The 23,363-nt window shown below is 28.0% G+C and overlaps 1 protein-coding gene across 10 annotated transcripts in view; it reads left to right on the forward strand.

Moving 5' to 3' along the window:
- The window catches only part of LOC119608607 (oxysterol-binding protein-related protein 8), a 48,773-nt gene that overhangs the window by 21,790 nt on the left and 3,620 nt on the right, over nucleotides 1-23,363 (forward strand). For 6 of the 10 annotated variants that reach the window (XM_037963075.1, XM_037963077.1, XM_037963073.1 and 3 more), the window contains exons 3-8: nucleotides 4,249-4,350; nucleotides 17,582-17,640; nucleotides 19,466-19,612; nucleotides 21,866-22,097; nucleotides 22,166-22,396; nucleotides 22,494-22,955. In XM_037963075.1, the coding sequence (XP_037819003.1) occupies nucleotides 4,249-4,350; nucleotides 17,582-17,640; nucleotides 19,466-19,612; nucleotides 21,866-22,097; nucleotides 22,166-22,396; nucleotides 22,494-22,955 (1,233 nt within the window). Of the gene's footprint in view, nucleotides 1-4,248; nucleotides 4,351-14,073; nucleotides 14,267-17,430; nucleotides 17,641-19,465; nucleotides 19,613-21,865; nucleotides 22,098-22,165; nucleotides 22,397-22,493; nucleotides 22,956-23,363 lie in introns of those variants that run through there. The other 4 variants (XM_037963082.1, XM_037963080.1, XM_037963081.1 and 1 more) reach the window with 4 other exon arrangements.

The raw sequence follows: 23,363 nt of genomic DNA on the forward strand, positions 1-23,363 counted from the left end.
TATCATTTATTTCATGCAGAATGTTTGAAAGTGAAAACAAGTAAGAAATTATAGTCGGGAGTGGCCGACCATATGATACCCTACACCAGTTATGAATATTAAATGTGATTTATTTTTCATAATAAAGCATTTATCTTCAATATTCCCTTGTTCCGATACATTTAATTTATGGATGAAAAACTAATTTTCTGAAAGAGGCTTTATATGGGGGCTAGGGGTAAATATGGACCAAGCCCGATAAAATTTTGTGAATATATTTATATTGACATAATATTTTATTGTGCTGAATTTCATTGCGATTTTTATGTTTATAAGCTAATTTGGGACATTCAAGTAATTTTCTGAATTTGTATGGGAGCTAGGGTCAAATGGGGCCCGATCTTTATGAAATTTGGCAGGGTCATCAAGACTCCTATAAAACTTAGTTGTGCCGTATTTTATCGATATATCTGTATATTTAACATTATTATGAGCTCAGAAGCCCTTTTCGGGGGGTTCTGTTGTATGGGGGCTAGGTGAAATAATGGACCGATTTTAACCATTTTCAATAGGCTTCGTCCTTAGGTCAAATAAAACGTGCGTGCCAAATTTCATCCAATTATCTTGAAAATTGCGACCTGTACCTTGCGCACAAGGTTTACATGGACACAGTGATGCCAGGAGATTTTTTTCCGAAATCCCTACGCTTATGAGAAAAAATCCCTTTTTTCCCTACACCCACTTTTTATTTTCCCTACATTTTTCCCTACACTACTTTTTTCCACTTTTTTCAAAGTTTATCTTAAAAAAATACAAAAATAACATCAAAAACTAAAATATTAGATCCGTTTTATAATATACATATATATGTATTTTTTTTTTAATTTTTAGGAATGAAATTTCTAGAATTTAAAATTTTTTTTCTTTCAATTTTACATCATACAAATCTTCCAACCCTGACTCTTCAGTTAAGATTAAAAAAAAAAAAACAAGACAATTAATAGATTTATGGCAGTATATCGAATAGTGATAACAAAATTTATTTTATGTGCCTCCACAAAAAAATTTTCATAAAATAATTATTTAAAATAAGGTTTACTTTTGCGTTTACTTTTTGCGGTTTACTTTTATAAATTTTCAGAACATTAAATTCATTTTTTCAATCCTGAGTTACTGCATTAAGCCCCCGACTACTCTATCTATAAGGAGTCAGAATATATCGCCCTACAGGATTGGCATAATCCAAAAAGTCGTTTCAGGAAAAATGGATATAAATATTTAATGACATTTAACTATTTTTTTAATAACTTTTAAACAAATCAAGGGATTTTAAAAATCCAGATTCAGATAGTTGAGGTTAATATGTTTGTCATCTAAATTGAAATTAAATTTTTAGTTGTCTAATATTTACGAAAACGTGGGTTTTAGTTTTTACGTTTACAAAAAATCGATTTCACATCGAAAATAATAGACATATTTGAAATTTGATAAATCTATATGAAAGATTTTAGTATGTCGCATGTTTTGCAGACCTCAGTTCAAGAAACCCGAATTTTGGATTATGCCAGTCTTGTAGCGATATGTAGGTACTACATATATTGTAGAAATTACAAGCGGAATTTTTACTAACGATACACTTAAAACTGATTTCATTTTTAATTTTAAAATTTTAATACATGAAAGAGTATATTTTTAGTTGTTAAAAACTATGAAATTTAAAAATCCCTACAATTTGACAATAGTAAGAAATCTTTCCCTTTTTCCCTACACGTGACATTTTTGAAAAAAATCCCTACAAAAAGGGAAAAATCCCTACACTTGGCATCACTGCATGGACAGCCAGCCAGCCATCCAGACGGACGGACATAGCTTAATCGACTCAGAAAACGATTCTAAGCCGATTGGTATAAGGTGGGTCTAGGACGAATATTTTTAGGATTTAAGCTTAATTAAAAATCAGGACATTCTAATGCCTTAATATATATATTCTATTTCTTCCTTTAGGATTCTTCCCAGGATTCCAACTTCATCATGTACTTTTTAGAAATCTTATAACACTTAAAGTTTGAAGCATTCTTTGTAAATTGTATAGACGCCATAAATCCATTCTTAACCTCCTTATTTAATCTTCACTACCAACACTTTTCGTTTTTCCATAGTCATCAGTATAACGTCTTTATTGTCATCATCTTTTTATTCAATTTGTTTGCCGTTACACATTACATCTTTAAAGATATTGCCTTTTGGCTCTTTGGCTCCACTATGTTAGTGAATAGGGGGGGACAAGCGCTAGGCAAATAATAGGTTTACGTACTTACATACATACATATGTATGTATGTATATTTCTGCAATATGGTGTAATGTATGTATTTACACGTTTGCATACATTTACTCGTTCTGTGTTTTTTGTAATTTACAATTTTATGCTGTTAAAGTTGCTTATAGCACTTTATTGCTGCTACACAGGGAAGCTGTGTTGGTTTCCAATTACAGCCCTTTACTCTTGTTTTCTTCTTTTTCCTCCTGCTCTCGTGATGTTCATTACGAACGAAAGAATGAATGATGTAATCATCGTAACTGCATAATGACAAATGAGTTTATCCTATAAGTTTTTTTCTTTTTTTTTAATTCCATTTATTTACACTCTTAAACAATATAATTTTCTATAAAAATTTCTAAGTTTGTCATTCGCTTTTGTATATCAGAGATATAGAATGAAGCAATTTAAATTTTATGAACTGAGCTAATAACGCCATCTGGTTACATTTGTTGAATGTTTGTAATCAATCAGAGCGCCAATAAGAATTTCACTTTTAGTTAATAAATCTCGATGGTAAAAATCTAACGATTAAAGAAAAGACAGCAATTCTCATTGTAGATATTAAATTTATCATTGGTTGAAGCAAATAATGTCTATGTAAAGAATTCTTCTGATTCTAGGTAGAAAAAAGCTAAAAAACTATGATAATATACATATATGGGCAATTTCGTGACAAGTGACTCAACTTAAAAAAATCGATTTGGATGAAATTTGCTCCAAGGTTATTAGTGCTATTGGATAGTAGGCCAGACATAAATTTTCAGCTCTATTGATCAAGAACTGCCGGAGCTAGAGGGGGTCTTTTGGACAATTTTTGCTAGGACCAATATGTTCAAAATGTTCAACTTTGACCGCCTCTAACTTTGGCAGATTTCGACCGATAGGGTTGGAAATTTTATGTCAAAGAACTAGTCGGCAAAATTTTTGTTGCATAAATACGTCGAATGAAAACTTTGGATAATATAAGAAAATGAACTAAAATTAAATTTTGCAAATCCTCAAGATTTTGAGATAACTTTAACAGCTTTAACCCTCTATCACATATAATATACATACTACAGACAACATACCGATTATCTCTCTCTGAAACACAATAAAAACTTTGGATAATATAAGATAAAGACCTAAAATTAAATTTTGTGAATCCTCACGATTTTGAGACAACGTTAACCGCTTTAAAATTTATTCGAACATAATTTCGAAATTAGAAAATGTTTATATAGATTTTTGTATACAAAACTTATAGTCGGAATAAGTAACTATAACATATTTAATTAATTATTTATTGTACCAAGCAGTTTGTTTTGATATCTTTCTGCTTTAAGTATTTCAAAAGAATATAATAAATCCATTGAAAACTTTATTTTGAATAGCATATTGTTTTCAATTCTATTCTATACAAAGATTTCTATTATTTGTCAAACTTATTAAAACGAAATCAGGTCATAATATAAAAAAGTTATTAATCAACATATTAACGGAGTCATGAAAAAATATGTGGTAAAATTCTGTTCACTCATTGTTACTACTTCAGACAGTTACTGGATAGATTAAAGATATCCGATCTTTATTTTTTCGCTTTTTTTCTGACCAATGATATTGGAACTTAAAAAAACTACTTGTGGTGTATTTAATTATACATATCAATATTAGTTTATAACAAGCAAATAAATATAATATTAGGCCGGAAGAGGACAACATCACTTACACCAACACAAACAAATTATTTTAATTTAAATTTTTTTATATATAAATGGTTTAATTTGTTCATTAATTTAAAATGTTTTACGTCAATTCCTTGCTTTATTATTTCTTTTTTCTTTTCAATTCGTAATTTAACTAAGTCTATAAAAAAATATTTATTTAACAAATAAAACTAAAAGCTCAATCAAAGAAAACGTATTTTAAATGTCTCTCTGTTATAATAAAACAAATAAAATCTCTTTAGCTTTTGAATTCAAATTTATGAGACGTACATCTTTAAAAGTTCTTATGCCAAAATTATCATCCCAAGATAGTTTAAACAACAGTCCAGATCCATCATCACCAGGTGACAATTGTAGATGTTTGCTAAAATGTTTATTATTAATAATTGTTTTGTAATTTCTAATACTTAATACAAAAAGAAACTACACAATTTCAAGCACCAAAAAAAGCAATTAAAACAATTGTTATTTAAAAGCAAAAAACGTGTGTAAATTTCAAATCAGAAAGACAAAACATTATACGTACCAATAAAAGTCTTCTGTTAACTCTAAGTCACAAAATTACAGTTTTGTTAAAAAATACTAATACATTTAATAAATGTGATTTCTCTTTTTTCAACGTCAAACAATTCACAATTCACTTCACTAAATCTCACAGAATCTGTTGTTGTACTTTAACCATAGTTTTATGTAAATTATATTTAAATAAAAATTAATTTTATATTCCTCTACATGACAATGACGCACACTTTGTTTATTTTTATAATTATTTATTTATAATTTGCATGCAAAATATATATTTTTGTTTGCATTTTATAATTATTTTTGAATTCATAGTCGTCTTTTTTTTTTAGTTCTATATTTGTTTGTTCACACTGCACATAAAAATTAAATTTCATTGTGATCCACACGCTCTTTGTACCTGTGTCGTTATAAAAATTTAAAGTTTTATGGATTAAGCATTATCAAAAAGAAAACTTTTTTTAGGATTAATTTCAATAAATTCGTTTATGACCCACCGAATAGTCTAGTCTATTGAGAAGCCTTTATGCTAGTCTTTAGACTGACCTATCGACCATTTCACTGATTGACTATTCTATAAGCTAGTCTATGGATTATTCAATTGACTAATCTATTGACAAGTTTATAGATTTTTTTTAATAAACTAGTATCAAGTCTATTAACAAGACTAGTTAAGTATTCAATTAACTAGTCTACGTACTAACCTATTGACTAGCCTGTTCACAAGTTGTTTTACGATCCTTTTCACAAGTCTATTGGCTAATCTATAGACCTATGAGTATCTAGTGAAGGGAGTAGTCTATTTTAGTGACAAGTCTATGTAGTAGTCTATGGACTATCCCAACAAAAACTTTTTAATGACTTTAAATTGTAACCATTTACTTTTTAACATACTTTTCAATGACGACTACATATTGTCCTGATTACATAGAAGCAGTCTAATAACGCCTTATTAATAATTTGTTATTTTCTAATTCATTAGTCATTTTCATATAATTTACTCAATGTAAATTGATATAAATTATATGAAATAATTAATTGTAAGATAAAGATTTTAATTACCTTATTTGATGAAAGTTTATGCTGAGATTTTATTAACTAGTCTATTCACAAATATATTGACTAGTCTTTACATAAGCCCATTTACTAGTCTATTAACTATTATATTTGCAGGTCTTTAGAATAGTATATAGACTAGTTGACTAGTCTATGGACCAGTCTACTAAAAAGTCTCTAGACTATAGACCTATGAGCTTCTTAACTAGTGTATGGACTAGTCTATTCTAATGACAAGTTTATGGATTAAATAGCTTATGGACTACACATTCCAGCAAAAACTTCGTAATGACTTTCAATACTAACCATTTACCTATTAACATACTTTTCAATGACTACTACATATCATCCCAATTACATAGATGCAGTCAAATAACGCTTCATAATAATGTGTTTTATAAAAACTTTCTAATTTCTCTTTGAAGCTATAGAAGGTGTTTTTCATATAATTTACATTGACAAATTTTTCTAATTACTTGTAAGCTAAAAATTTTAAATACCTTACTTGGTAATGCAAGTTTTTGCTGGGATTATATTAACTATTCACAAATCTATTGACTAGTCTATTAACTAATATATTGAGAAGTCTCCTGAATAGTATATGGGCTAGTTGACTAGTCTGTGGACCAGTATACTATTTAATCTATGGTCTAATATATTGAATAATCATTTGACTATGGATTATTCCACTGGCACTTAAATACTTAACAAAAGTTTATAATATAGAAAAAGTATTTAATATTTAGTGATGGTACTGCTGTATTTTGCGATGTCAAGATGTATTGAAAAACCAATGTAGAATAGTATTAGAAAAGAGTCGAAACGATGGGAATAGAGTATAATTCTCTACAGGATTGACCTCACAAATATTAAGCCCAGAGATGGGGGTAGTGCACTAAATTTTTAGTTAAATTAATATTTCACTAGCACTAAATACTATTTAAAAAAATTTATTTTTCACTAATTTTCAGAAGCTTAGTGGTAGTGAAGCTTATATTTTTAGCACTAATATATTTTAACTATAACTCAATTGAGTGGTAGTGCAGAAAAAAGTACTATACTCAAATAGTTAAAAATTTGAACAGAGCAGGAATATTTTTTTTACTAATAATTTAGTGGAGAAAAATTTATTTCACTAAACTTTAAAAACAAATATATTAACTATTTTTGAAATATTTTTAATTGAAAATTTTAAATTAAATTAAATTTTTAAAAAATTTAAATTCATCACTAAACATAAATGCATCACTAAACACTAATTATTAGTGGTAGTTAAAAATTAGTGCACTACCCCCATCTCTGATTAAGCCTAAGGTTTGCAAAATCATTTGTTCATTAAATTCGAGACATTATAACACACGAAGTACCTTTTATTATAAAATTTGTTAAGTCGTGTGAAAGTCCAATATGTTGGCTTCAAAATAAAGTTTAAAACCTTTATTATATGGAAGGTGTACATTAAAAAAACACCCACTATAGAGCTGTACGTTTGGTTTAATTTCTTTGAAAATTGGCAAACAAATTTAGTTTAAATTAACTGAAGACAAAGCAAACTTACCAAAAAACAAGCATTTCCATGAAAGTCGTAGCCCTGACAATAATTAAAAATTTATAATTTAAAACTACGCGTTTAAAACTTAAAATTTGTAAATATTTTTTATGACTAATAATATTTGTCTCCAAGTACAAAAGTTATTATTTTCAAAAGCTTAAATTTATCATAGTCCATATCAACAGGTGTTCATAAAATACATCTATTCTTTAAATATTTATCAAAATATAATAAAAATAACATTTATTTATCTAGTTTACTTAACAGTTTTTATTATAATGCTGATAATAAATAAATATATACAAGTTTAACATGTTCGCTTGAAATACAAATAATACATTTTCCATTTGTTTGCAAATATGAAATTTATTTAATTTTCCCCAGTCAAAAACATATGTTTATTCTCCAGATTTAATTGAAATTTCTATGACCAACAATACAAGGTTTGTTGTTACCTGTATGCGAAAATTTCCCAACTACCTAAAGTCCATGTAAATTTCCAATTTGCGCACTATCATTTATTTTCACAACGCTTTTCACGCCTACTTACAAAATCCATTTATAAAATGTTTAGAGTCACTTAGAAAAATATAAAATTTAATTTTTATTTTATTACTTGCACTTTAGAAACATCTTATACACAAAGGTTGCGGGGGTTACAATGAATCCTCCTTCCATAATGGAATTATTAAATGTTTAACTCGGTATTCATAAACTAATAATAAATTTATTATTGTCTTATTTTGTATGGAAGAAGTGCTTAATGAATAAAAAATAAATCTTTTTTAAATTTATGAATACCAGGTTTAGTCTGGTTTTGGCATTTTAATGTATATAAAGTAATTGTTAAACTAATTATAACCCTTTAACAGTCTGTAGAGTATTGTTAAGGCAAATAATAAACAACACTTAAATTATTATTTTTAGTATTTTATTTATAGCTTTTATGCCTCATAAATTTTATATTGCTTTAAAGTGCAAAATATTTACAGTCAAGAAAATAATTATAAGGTCGTAATTTTGAAAAAAAAAAGCAAGTAAGAGTGTTATATTCGGCTGTGCCGAATCTCATATACCCACCATCAAACCGTATGCCGTAAAAGGAATGCTCCTCTATAAACATCAGGGTCATATTTGGAATATGGCTTAAGTCAATTATGGACCGAGCTCTTTTGAACTAACAAAATATTAATTTTTAAAAAACAAATATTTTATTTCAATTCTTAAACCGTGAGGGTCAATTATGAACCGATACTTTGTACATAGATTATGTATAGAACTTGTTTATGCAAAATTTCAGCGCTATACTCGTATTTTAAATAAGGACCACTCGTATTTTATTAAACAAAACTCTTTCCTGAAGGGAAACTTTTGTGAATTACCGACACATTCCGCATGAGCGAATTCATAACCGTATTTCATAACTCATATTTTTAAGCCAGCAATGATCGTTTAAGTAATTATCTGAAGGGGACCTTATATGGGCGGTAGGGTAAATTATGGACCGATCCTCCTTGCATTTTGGGGCCAGTAATGAGTGTTAAAGTCATTTTCTAAAGGGGACCTTATATGGGGGGTAGGGTCATTTATGGGCCGATCCTAAAAAAAATTGGTGGAGAGATTTTGGTTCGTAAGGAACATACTTATACCGAATTTCATCGCTATACATGCATTTGGGGACCAGTAATGAGTGATAAAGTAATTTTCAGAAGGGGACCTTATATGGGGGGTAGGGTCATTTATGGGCCTATCCTCCAAAAATTTGGTGGAAAGATTTTGGCTCATATGAATCTTATTTATGTCGAATTTCATCGCTATACTTGTACTTCTAAAGCAGTTATGCCCGTTAAAGCTGTTTTTTGGAGGTCCACTTGTATGGAGGCTATCCGAAAAAGTGGACCGATATTGCCCATTTTCAATACCAAACAAACCTTAATAATAGAAAATATTTATGCAAAATTCCAACTGTCTAGCTACTCTTGTGTGGTCCCTATCGTGATTTCAACAGACAGATAGACGGACGGACGGACAGACGGACCGACATGACTAGATCGTCTTAGAATTTAATAAGGACCCGGAATTTTATTAGATTTTAGTGAACCTACTCACCGTTTCTTTATTTCAAATAACCGTATGTGATTCTTTCTATCTCTCACTCTTCATTTATTATATTTATTTAACAATGTATTTTTATTTAACGTCATCATTAATATGATATACGATACATGCAATTTAAATATTTTTTCTCATATTTGAAATGTTAATTAAGTATTTAACCAATTATTAAATCAAAAGTCTAATTACAATGAAATATTCTATTTTTATTAGAAATTGTATGTTAAGCGGAAATCTATTCGATATTATCGTGTTAGGAATTGTATATTAAAAAAAAAAATATTCCACTTTATAATTTTAATTATAAATAACAAGATAAATAAATTTTACTAAATATTTTTGTCTTATGCCAAATAAACATTTTGGCACATTTTATAGTAAATTTTTTTTTTTCATGTTGGATTATTGGAATAAATTCACTTTTATTGACCTACTATTTAGCTCTTAGCTGCTGTATTAATGAAAACAAATAAAATCTAATGAAGGTCAAACGAAGTTATCAAAAATATACATACATATGTACATAAAATTAAAAGAGATGTCAAATAAATATAGTTTTGTAAAAAATATAAATATAAAATATAATATAATTTGCATAATTCGCTAAAAGTTTGCAAATATTTATTATTCATATACATAGATTAGAGGGGTTTATCATTATATAGAACAAGTTTTGATTTTATTTGCTGTATGTATGTACATCTGATAATGTATGTATTAATAGAATAGTTTTCGTTATAACTTTTTTTTAAATATTACCACAAAAAAATAGTTTAGACTATGCTTTAGCTATTTATTTAAACTAGAATAAAAGTATGTTATTTGTAAATTTATTCTTTTCATCTTGTCTAATAAATAAATAATAAATATACAATTTATAACTTCCTTTATGATTAAAAACATGCCACGATATGATTATAATATCGCATATTTACTACAAGTCAGGCATAAGTCAAAAAATAACGTTTCGAGAAAAACCACTTTATTGTATGTTTTATGACATTTTACTATTTCTTAAGTAAAGGATTTGAACAATGAAACTTTATTCTAAAAGTTGAAACCACCAAAAATCGAACAATATTTAATCGTTGATATCTACAAAACTAATTGACCAATTAAAATAAAATTTTGGATTTCAATAGTTTATAATCTCCTAATTTTATTCCAATAAATAGATTTTTGAAATTTTTTGTAGTTTTCTAGGAAATGGCTGCTAAACTCCGCTTAGATCTAAAGATCTGAGATCTTAAAAAAAATTGACACTGACATTCTTATTTTCTTTAAACATCCTCTCATAATTAACGAATATTTTTCTAAATATTGGACAATATTAGCAAGGACCAATAGGCGAAACGTTACACTCATTTGAAAAATACCCCGTATGACCAAAATGACCAACTTTGACCCCCTCTAACTCCGGCAGTTCTTGACTGATAGAGCTTAAAATTTGTGTCTGGTCTACTATCCAATAGTAAATACGTTGGTTTTAATTTATACAAATTTTATACAAATCGATTTTTTAAGTTGGGTCACTTGACACGAAATTGCGGATATATGTATATTCTAGGTCCTTATTAGATTCAAAGAGAGTGACGCCAACGATCTAGTAATATCCGTCTGTATGCTAAAAGTTCGATAGGGTTAGAACTGAAAAAGGTAAGGTTTGTTTGGTATTGAAAATGGGCAATATCGTCCTACTCCCGCCCTATGCAGTTTTAACAGTTGGGTGATCGATTATTCGACATTTTCCAAAAACCGGTTTTCGAATAGTTCGAATAGTTGACATTTAAAAAAACCGGTTGATATTTTTCAAATTCAGAAAAAAACCGTTTAACCGGTTTTTCATTATAAATAAAAAAAATATATTTTAATTTGAAAAACTTAATGTTTATGTTTAAATTTGATTAATAAAACATGGCCCGAAATGATTTTTAACAGTTTAAAAGATTATAACTTTAGATCTAGTCGTCTGATTTACATTATTTCTTTAATATAAAAAAATTAGGAAAAAGAGGGACACTTCTGTTAAACATAAGGTACAATGTAATCCTGGCTTATTTTAAAAGCCCTGTGTAGGAAATTTGAATAGGCATTCCAACACTTCCATAAAATTTCAGCCGTAAATTAATTATTGTAATTGGAATATAATCTTAAGATTGATAACATTTTCTCAAACAGTTATCAATTTTACAAATAAATTTTTTTAATTAATTAGGAAAATCAAAATAGTTTAACCAAAGGAGCTCTAGAAAAATATACGCTAGTTCCACGAATATTTTTAAAATTTAGAAGGGCTGTATTATTATTTACTTAAAAATTTCATTTAAATAATCTTTGAATACAAAGCAAATAAAACTATTCGAAACCGGTTTTTAAAAAGTGAAAAAACCGGGTTATTCGATATTCGAAAAATCAACATTAAGAAAAAACCGACACTGGTAAAGGAGAAAAAACCGGTTTTAAAACCGGTTGAAAAATCGAGTCGATCACCCTATTTAACAGTCATAAATATGTTCACTAGGTAGCAGTGCTGATGAAAATTTTCACAAAATTTTATTATAAAGCATTTGTTCTAGCCCCCTATTGACTCTTAAACCCAACCTTCTTTCATTGAAATTTAGTAAATCGATTTTTACTTGTAACTCCGATGAAATTTGCCAGAACGTTTCATAGAATGTTAGAATATAAAATTTAGGTATTATTAAACATAATATTGTTATAATTTTAAAAATACAAATTGTTTGTAATTACTTTCGAAATGTCTGTTGCAAGTTTAACGACAAAATAAACATACCCCTAAAAACTATGTACATACATAGTTTAAAATTAGCCAATAGATAAAGACAAGTTAAATTTTATAGGTTAACTAATTTATTAATTGATATGATAAGAATAGAGGACTATCAACATGAATTTATTGGATAACTAAATAAATATTGCGCGTTTTTTTAAATTGTCCAAAATAACTGACACTTTCAGCATTTTCCAGTTTTAGAAACACAAACAATTAATCATGAAATTTATGTTTTTGTAATGAACACATAAACAGTATATATTATCTATTGTTTTGAATTTATTTATTAATAATTTGTTAGTTAAGATATCACACATATACATACAAATGCAAAGAAATATAAAAAAGTATTTATTGGAAGTACAAAAGTATTTATTGGAGGTTATGTTTGAATACCCTAGACTAATAATGAATAAATTTGAAATTTATTGAAAATACAAAGAATTTAGGAAAAATTTAACTAGAATTTTGTAAAATTAAAATTGGCGAGCGAAATGGAAGAGATCATTATTAATCTGCTTAAAATATTTAAAAATTGTCAATACGTATTATGATAAAATTAAATAATTTAATTTCCTTTTATTTTTTCAAATCAAGATTCTTTAGTTAACCTATTTTGAAAATAAGAGTAAATTAAGTCATTTTTTTACACAAACTAATTTAAAAAATTGTCAAAGGCTGGCGTAAGCTATGTTTAATAATGGACCGACTTTCAAATAAATTTAGATAGCTTATGTAGATACAAAGTATGTCCAGATTTTCACAGCTGTATGATTTCATAAAAATTATTAAGGGATATAAAATTTAGGATCCCGAAGGAATCCTACACTTGCTATTCCAAGTCATTGATTAATTATAGACGAATGAATATGGCGTATTTGAAGCTGGTTAAGTGTTCCCAGATGATGGCCAGATACCCAGATGATGGCCAGATTTTCACAGCTGTATGATTTAATAAAAATTATTTAGGGATATAAAATATAGGAGCCAGAAGGAATCATATACTTGCTATTCCAAGTCATTGATTAATTATAGATGAATGAATATGGCGTATTTGAAGCTGGTTAAGTGTTCCAAATATCAACACAAAGGCATATTATATTTCAAATCAAGATTCTTTAGTTAACCTATTTTGAAAATAAGAGTAAATTAAGTCATTTTTTACACAAACTAATTTCAAAAATTGTCAAAGGCCGGCGTAAGCTATGTTTAATAATGGACCGACTTTCAAATAAATTTGGATACCTTATATAGATACCCAGATGATGGCCAGATTTTCACAGCTGTATGATTTCATAAAAATTATTTAGGGATATAAAATTTAGGAGCCAGAAGGAATCATACTCTTGCTATTCCAAGTCATTGATTAATTATAGACGAATGAATATGGCGTATTTGAAGCTGGTTAAGTGTTCCAAATATCAACACAAAGGCATAATACCCTTCTCACTGTAGTGTATAACAAATAAATACTGTTAAATTATAAAACAAAACGTTAAAATTTGAAATTTATTAGCAATCATTTTGTTCGCTTTTTGTTAATTTTTTTAACACCATTTAAATATTTTGTTTTTTATTGTTTTTTTCTGTTTTTTATTTTACAATTATTGTTTATTAGTTTGTTTGCTTATTTAGGTTCTTATATTTTGTTTTTGTTTTTCTTGTATGAGAGATATAAGAGGCAAAACCCCATTAATATGCCGGGTTTGGCTGGTCTGACTAGTTGAATGGTTTGCCTGCGTGCCTGGTTGTTTGCTTACTTTCTTGTTTGCTATCTAACTATGCTGCTAGCCTGTGCCACAGCCGAATTTATTAGTATGTATTGTTTGAAAAAATTAACAACAAATCCATACCCTACATATGAGCTAGAACAGACTATACTAATTTAGTGGGCTTTAGTCATATGAGCAAAATTTAGTATTCAATGTTGTTGTCCCATTAGAAGTAGTAGTCGTAATACAATGAGTAGACAACAACTGTTCAGTTTGTTTTCTTCATTTGTTGTCGAATTTTGTGAGCGGCCTGTTGCTGCCAGTTTTTTTTTTGTCTTCTATATTTTCAATATCTCAATCAGTTTTCGAGTGTCAAACGTCGCGTATAACACGCTAAATTCAAATTCAAAAAACACAAATAATAAATTTTAACGAAAGAAAACAAAAACAAACAACAAAACAAAAAACACAATAACACGCGAACCATAAGATATACCGCTCAGATAAATGTGATTTAATAAATAATTTAAAATAAATACAATTTTTAATACATTTTTTGTTGATGAGATTTTATAAAATTGAACTACAACTACATTATTACACTTAAGCGTAGTACAAGTATATAGTGTAAAATACAAATATTTATTCAAAATATATTCAGTGATTTTTTTTATGTCTTGTTGTAGAAAATACTTGGAACTTGTGTTGTGCTAATTTTTTTATTTGTGACAATTTTTTTTTTTTAATATTTTTTTAACAAATAATATCAGCTCTGTTTAAGAAAAGTATAAATATATTTTTAATTAATTAAAAATACTTATGAAAAACTGAAAAAAATATTACCTGGTAATTTATAGGAAAACGTAATAATGTTATTACGTTTTAAGTATTGCCTAAATAAAATGTAAATAATTAATAAAAAATTAAAAAAAAACGTGAATAATTAAAACGAATTTGCGGTACTCAAATTATAATTTTGTGCCATTAAGCGTTTTACACTAGAGTGTTGTTTATAAAACAAATATTTTTTATTAAATTGAAAAAATCAACCATTAAAATCCGATAATTTTAAAGCCACACTTATTTGATTAGGAAGTTTGAGAACGTATAAAGAAAATATATACTTTTGCTTAATTGTTAGCATTGCATATGCAGAAGAAAAACGATTGGAATACGTTAGAATTATGACTAATAATCCCGAACTTATAGAATTTATAATACCCTACCCACCATCATAATAGGAGAAAAGCAAAGGGTTTGCACTAATGTTTGTCATACCAGAATATACATAACTACTAGGGTGATCGATTATTCGACATTTTCCAAAAACCGGTTTTCGAATAGTTGACATTTAAAAAAACCGGTTGATATTTTTCAAATTCAGAAAAAACCGCTATTTCATTATAAATAAAAAAATATATTTTAATTTGAAAAACTTAATGTTTATGTTTAAATTTGATTAATAAAACATGGCCCGAAATGATTTTTAACAGTTTAAAAGATTATAACTTTAGATCTAGTCGTCTGATTTACATTATTTCTTTAATATAAAAAAATGAGGAAAAAAGTGGGACACTTCCGTTAAACATAAGGTACTATGTAATCCTAGCTTATTTTAAAAGCCCTGTTTAGGAAATTTGCATAGGCATTCCAACACTTCCATAAAATTTCAGCCGTAAATTAATTGTAATTGGAATATAATCTTAAGATTGATAAAATTTTATCAAACAGTTATCAATTTTACAAATAATTTTTTTTTTAATTAATTAGAAAAATCAAAAAAGTTTAACCAAAGGAGCTTTAGAAAAATATACGTTAGCTCCTCGACTCGAATATTTTTAAAATTTAGGCGGGCTGTATTATTATTTACTTAAAAATTTCATTTAAATAATCTTTGAATACAAAGCAAATAAAAGTATTCGAAACCGGGTTTTAAAAAGTGAAAAAACCGGGTTATTCGATATTCGAAAAATCAACATTAAGAAAAAACCGACACTGGTAAAGCAGAAAAAACCGGTTTTAAAACCGGTTGAAAAACCGAGTCGATCACCCTAATAACTACTCAGAATCACGTTCTCGAATCGATTTAATGACTTATAAAGTGATCGTCATTTGTTAAAAGTTCGTGTTGTATTCATGTAAAAAGCAGATTAATGTTCGTGAAGAAACGAATTTATGAAACTTCATTTAGATTAAAATGTAATCCATTGAAATTATTTTCAATTGGTCTATTATTTTATAAAATTCCCATAAGAAAAGTACAGCATTTTTGTTTTAAAAGTCAAAATTTTAACCCTAAAGTATGGTGAAAATCTAAACACTTTTAAATTATAGTGAGAGAGAATTGTTTTTTTTTTTTGCAATTCTAAACAGCTGGTCCGGTTGAGAAGAAATTTGACAGTCGTAATTCAGGCCTAGGTGGGGGAACAGCCTTGTGCTTGTTGCCTGTCTTTCGACAGTTTTAAGTGTCGGTCGTATAACTGTAGAAAGCTATGCTTTGTCGTTTTACCTCAATGTGAGGTTACGTTTGACTGGTGGATACTGTAAAATACTCAGGCTATACCCTTGTAGAATTTAAATGCTCATACTTGATACTGTTGGAGACCATATAAACTCTTACCCCCTTATTCACTAACAAAATTTTTATTTTATAAACAATTTATAAATTAGATTTTGTTTAACCTCGAATTATCTGTGATTACGTCCAAGTCTAATTCTATTGCGATCGAACAAACCGATTCAAAATGCCAGATTTGTTTCAGAAAAATTCTGCCCCATTGTGCTTTATAAGAAGTTGAACAAGTTAATTAGAGTGGGACAGAATTTATTTATTTTTTTAATAAATTTGGCAATTCTAAACAGCTGGTCTTGTCCAGTCTAGCAGTTTAAAGTTTAAGTTTTGAAAATGGGCACTAAAAGCGCTTGAAAGACGGCGTTGTGAAAAATAGCAGAGTTACTTCCAAAAAATTCGATACTGTCTCACTGTGGAACAGGAGTTGAACAGGTTTGAAGAGATCTTATGATCACATCAATTACCATTTTCATGAACAAACTTTTCTGAAATAGGGCTGATATTTTTTGCCTAAATACATAAATATTTTTTTAATTTGCATAAAAATCTTTTAGTATATCAACAACAACAGCATCTTTAAATAAAAAAAATAAAAATAATATAAACTACACACAGTACATAAAATCAAAATGAATAAAAAACCAAAACAAAATGTAGTGAAATGAAAATGGTGAAAACATAACGAAACAATGAAAAAAACCTTTAAGATAAACATAAATATTTTGTAAACAAAATCTATGTAGAATTTTACAGACACCCACTCGCACGCAAATTGTATCAAAAACCAACAAAAAGAAATCATCTATTTTTTAAAAGCAACGTAACGGCAACAACAACAAAAAACTTAAACCTTGGATAGTTGTTGTTTATTTTTGACTTTTTTGTGATTTGTTTTTATTTACACACAAGAAAAAAGTAAAAAAAACCTGACATTTTAAAGCAAATTGTGAATTTATGTAAATTTTTTTGTGCAAAGTACACTAAATCCAAAATAAAAAAAAAAAAATGTGAATCAATCTACACATGCAATTCTTTTTACTTTGATTATTCTTACTTTGATTTTACTTATTTATTATTATTTTTTTACTACACATTTTGTAGTTCTCTCTGTGATAACCAACTATCTAATATCCATCCACATTCAACCAACCAACAAAAACCAAAACCATTCAATCCATCTGTATTTTCTATGATCTGCTAATCTGATCTTATTTGTGAACATTATTTATAAACGAGATGAAATTCTTTTTAGGCATTGCCAATTGGGCAAGCGATAGTCGGGACAAATATGATGGCAATCAAACAGATAAGGTAAGTTTGTAATAAATTATTTTAATAACTAATACTACATGCATACATAAATATTTAAATATACATATCGTCTCCTTAATCTAAGAATGACGTATCTAACATATTAAAAAATATTTTTCATTTTCTTGTAGAATTCCGTGGAATATGTGATTTCCAATTTTATTGTTTTCTCATATAATAACTGTTTAATAAACATTTTAAACGGCCGTAAAGCTTTTCTTACATCTTAACCATTCGATTTTAATAAGATTTCTTCCAAAAAAAATTTAAATGTTAGATACGTCTTTCTTATATTAAGATGACAATATATTAGGTATTTGTAATAATTTATTAAAAGTTCTTAATTTATTTGCTAAAATTTTACTGTAATTTTTATACAAATATTACACAAAATCAGCTTACCACTAAATACGCCATCAAATTTTTAACCCAGAAACCAAAGTATAATTTTTTAATGAATTGAGCTGCGCTGAATACGAATCTTATTAAGTTTTCGAGATATCGTGTCTATAAAATCAAAGAAATTCCGTTTTCGCCTATATTTGAGCAGTTATAACAGCGCGAAGACATCATTTCGCCTTTATTTTATGGTAAACTTATATGTCGCAATATCTCATAGATTTTTTCATAAAAATACTTTTTTAACTTTGGATAAAGATATCTCGAAATAAGAGGAGTATATAATAGAGGTGAGAAGACGACGGATTGGACTTTCAGATGATACAACAAACTTTTAAAATAAACATGTTTTCGCCACAGACTTTTTTTAAATTTTTATGACGCGATATCTGTAAAACCTGATGTGATGGAGAATTCAAATTCAGAGCGGTTCTATCCTTTATAAAAGCAAACATTGGACTCTGGGTTTCAACTTTTTTTCGTTTAAATATATGAATAATCATATAAGAGCCAAGTCTCCATTGAAGTCATTCTCAAAAATTTTAATAAATAAGCGATCATTTTCGAAATAAATAAGTCTAATAACAAAATCAACAAATTCTTTGAGGATCGGTCTCAATACATATATCTGAAGCTATATTTATAATAAAAGATTATTAACTAGATGGGTCAATTATTAATTTTTCATATCGAACATCATAATATTGTAACACATCGAAATATGTATGTATGTAAATATGTATATACTGGTTCCTTATTATGTTTTAAGACGATCTAGTTAAGTCCGTCTGTATGCGTGTAATGATAGGGCTCGAGTAGTGGGAGCAGTGGGAGGCTGAAATATTCTTATGTTTGGTATCAAAAATTTGTAATATCCGAATACAATTTAAATACATACAATATATATGTACATAATTTTATACATTCGAAAGTAATACAACAAAGTACGACGAATACGGACCATTTTTAATTACTTTGCGTAGAATTCCATAAACACAAACAAAAATTTTGAGGATCAATCCTTAATAGACCCTACTGAACATATAACCCGAAAACCAGTTTATCATTAATAAATCGATTTTTAGAGTGATTAGAAGGAACTTGGTACAAATATGGACAGAACTCTAATTTTTTATTTATATCAGATTTTATAAACTAAACTATTTTTCCTAACATAACATTTCAAAGTTTGGCCACAAGGTCAACATCAACATAGACAAACATATGAACAGACATGGTTAAATTCCTTTTTATAGTTATGAGAAAATTTTATTATAATTTTAAAATAAATTATCTATTATTATCTGGCATACAAGTATGTATGAAACTTAAAGTATATTAACAATATACGTATAAAACCTAAGTTGTTTGCAAAAAAAATAAATAATAATTTGAATAATCACATGTATTTATTTTTCTGTTACAGACATCAACAGACACATCTAAACTTAATCGTAAAGAATCCTATAAAGCGCAACGCAAAAACTATAGGCGTGAAAAGAAACGTGTCGCATCTGAACTGTTAAATTCATTGCAAGATCCGGCTGTGATTGTATTGGCAGATTGGCTAAAGGTAAGAAAATCGTTTATCCTATATACTATTATATATTAATATAAAAATATATTTGTATATAAGATCCTTAAAATCGGAATGACATCTAAAATTCTGACACTTCAATGGAAAAATCACAACGTGATCACTCATATTTTCCGTTAAAAATTAGATAAAACGGTTTAGTGATCGTATGTTCCATAAAAAACTAATTTATGAGTAAAACCTAAAATCGACTATGGAGCCTTAAAAAATGTTCCTATTGAGAAAATATATAAAATATATGATCTGAAAAAACTATAACCTGAACCGTACAATGCCGGATGTTTGTACCCGTAGTATAATAATAAAGAAATAAATAATTTGTTTAGATTTATTGCTAGAGTTATATGTATATGTATATATATGCCCAGCAAAAACATGGTAATGACTTGTACTTACTCAATAACTTTCATTACCACGTAAGGGGTTAAAATGCTAAAATTTACTTACACAATAGGATTTTAAATCATGATGTTATTGGAGACAAGTACTTACCACAATCGCTTACAAGTAATTAGAAAAATCGTGCAGAAGCTGATTAATGAATTAGTAAGTATTTATATAACACATTATTAATAAGAAGTTATTAAAATACTTCTATGTAATCAGAACGATATGTAGTAGTCATTGAAAAGTATGTTAATAGGTAAGTGGTTACAATTGCAAGTCATTACAAATTTTTCTCTGGGTTACTTTTCAATGACTACTACATAAAGTCTGTATTACTTAGAAGAAGTCTAGTAATGACTTACAAATAACTATACACATAAGTACTTGCTTTTTAGCCTTGACGTTTGTAGTTTTTTTTTTTGTCAAAACTAATAGAACACGCAGTGGACGTATCATCGTAGGCTATTTTTTTGTCATCACCGTGTTGAAATAATGACTTGAAATGCTATTGTGTAAGTTAATTTTAGCATTTAAACCCCTTACTTTCAAATGTAAGTTTTTGCTGGGTGTATGTACTTTTTTTTTGTAAAAATAAACAAAAAGGTGTGGAGAAACATAAATTTAAATTGAATTTTAAATAAATCGCGTAGGATGTTTTACGCACCCATAAAGAAAATCCTAGTAGATTATGGGATTTATACAAATTGATTTTTGTAACTATTATTACAATTAATTATTTTAAGATAAATAAAAGCTATGGGAATATATTGTTTAAAATATTGAGCTGATTCTAACATTTGTCGTAGTTTTCATAGAGTTTCAGGTCGGGCCATCTGTGAGTCACAATAGATCTGGGGGTGAGAATTTGAAAACTATCAGGCTAGTTATGAACAATTATTCCTTTTTTCCCTTTTTGCATTTTTAAGGTATAGGAAAGTGAAAATACCCCTACGGAAAAAAATCGTTGTTTGATATTTGGTGTTTAAAATCGGTCCCACTTTTTATATTATATACATATTTGTACATAATTTAGTACATTAAAAAATTTTCATACTTTTGTAGTTTTTCCTTGATTTAATTCATAATTCCCTTTCATTTCCTTTACACAAAAAATGAACAAAAAGAAAATTCGCACCAACACCCACCACTCACGAACGACAGTGTTTATATTGAATTTCTAAATATTTAATTTTGAATGTTTATTATTCTTCTGTTTATTATTGCCATTGATATATTAATTAAACGCTTTCCTCAAAATTGATTAGCGTTTTAATTGCAAACAAATTGAATTTATTTATATTTTTATTTATCGCTCAGTCAAGTCTGTTGAAATGAAATTGTACACAACTTGGTGTTAACGACATTATTAGAAATAAAATTAGTTTTAATTTGCAATGGAGAAAAAAATTACGGACTATAACATAAAGATCTTATTTATTAAATAGGTCTATTGTTTAGAGGAAATTAAAATGTTTTTTTTTTATTTTTAAATTAAATTATTTCATATGACTATCGCCAAGAAAAATACTAATTTTGTTTGTTGGCGGAAGCAAATGAATTTGCATGTGAGCTCATTTTTCACACTAAAGATATAGGAATTTTTGTGAATGTTATAAAGGGCTATTTTATTATATAAATTTGAGATTAAATAAATGATTAAATAAAAAAATTTCCAAAATAATGAAACTGAATGTTTTATTTTGAAGACCTTGTATGCGTAACTAATAAGGATTGGGTCGTGTACTCGACCGATTCTTACAAAACTATAGAAAACGAAAAAGAACTGAATGAGCGATATGCAAAATGTTGATTATAATAATTTAATTTTTTCTTTACTTCTAGGTTCGCGGAACCCTAAAGTCGTGGACAAAACTATGGTGTGTCTTAAAGCCGGGCTTATTGCTAATTTATAAAAGTCCTAAGACTAAAAGTAGTCATTGGGTGGGGACTATATTGTTGACATCATGTCAGGTTATTGAGAGGCCCAGTAAAAAGGATGGTTTTTGTTTTAAACTATTTCATCCTTTGGAACAATCCATATGGGCACCCAGAGGACCCGATAAGGAAACTATAGGTATAATCCTATAACAAAATAAGTGTCCTTATTTTAATCACCCCATCTATTATTTATATCCTTTACAGGCGCCGTTACACAACCTTTGCCAACAGCATATTTAATATTTAGGGCTCCAAGTCAAGCAGCTGGTAAATGTTGGATGGACGCCTTAGAGTTGTCACTACGCTGTTCGGGTCTATTGTTGCGTTCGAATTCAACACCAGGAACTAATCAAGGCACTGGTACCGTCGAGGCTTCTATATCACATGAAACCCAATGGTCCGAGGCTGATTATGAAAAACATTTCGATGATCAAGGTAAGATTTTAAATACTTTTATTGGTATTTTATTTTAAACAAAATAATTACAAACTTTTTATTATTTAACACTAACTCTTAACACAATTAAACTAAGAAAAATTACACAAATTGGTGATACGTAAGTCACAATATCTCACAGTACCCGATATGGATTATCTACATAAATCACCACACGGCTCTGAAGTTAGTATAGTATCATCTCGTACCCAAACCCCCTTATTACAACAACTCTACTTGTCCATGACCAATTGGGAGCGTTTAGTTGGTTCAAATGCTCTAGAGTTTAATAAAAAGTTACGCAAACTACATAAGTCGAAGAAAAATACTGGTGGTGATTATAGCGATGCATCCAGTGTTGATTTTTCACCAAAATTATCGACATCTTTAAAGATGAATAAAAAACGTAAAACATTCAAAGCTCCTCTAATCAAATCGCAATCATTGGGTTCGGTTCACACAACAACATCATCTAGCGATGAAGAATATGAACCAATAATGTTACAGAAAAGTCTATCAATGAATGTTGTAACATCACGATCTATTAGTTGTCCACCCGGTATTAATGCTACTACTACTTTTACTTAAAGGGTTGGGATTATTAAAAATCATCATATACTTTAGTTGGCTAGATTTCTTTTGATTATATAAAAACAAATCGATTTAACGTAGACTATTAGAATTACATTTTCATTTGAAGTGATCATTTAAGAATCAACTATAAAATTTATCGAATTTTTATTACTTTCTATATAGTTTATTACCATCCACATATACGTATAAATTAGGATATTTTTAAGAACTTTAAAAAAATTTATTAGATCGTGTAATATAGTATGGGGAAATGCTAAAAATACTATAAGTAGTTTTGACTTCTTTTACCTATAAATTGCTAGTTCTAACTAGCCGCCACTTTAAACTTTTCTTTTTTCGAAAGCACGAACTTGCTTAACGTTTTTATTCGTAA

The sequence above is a fragment of the Lucilia sericata genome, unplaced genomic scaffold (assembly GCF_015586225.1).
Source record: "Lucilia sericata isolate MDLA Ls3-8-SP2 unplaced genomic scaffold, ASM1558622v1 Contig000856F_arrow, whole genome shotgun sequence".
NCBI classification, from domain to species: Eukaryota; Metazoa; Arthropoda; class Insecta; order Diptera; family Calliphoridae; genus Lucilia; species Lucilia sericata.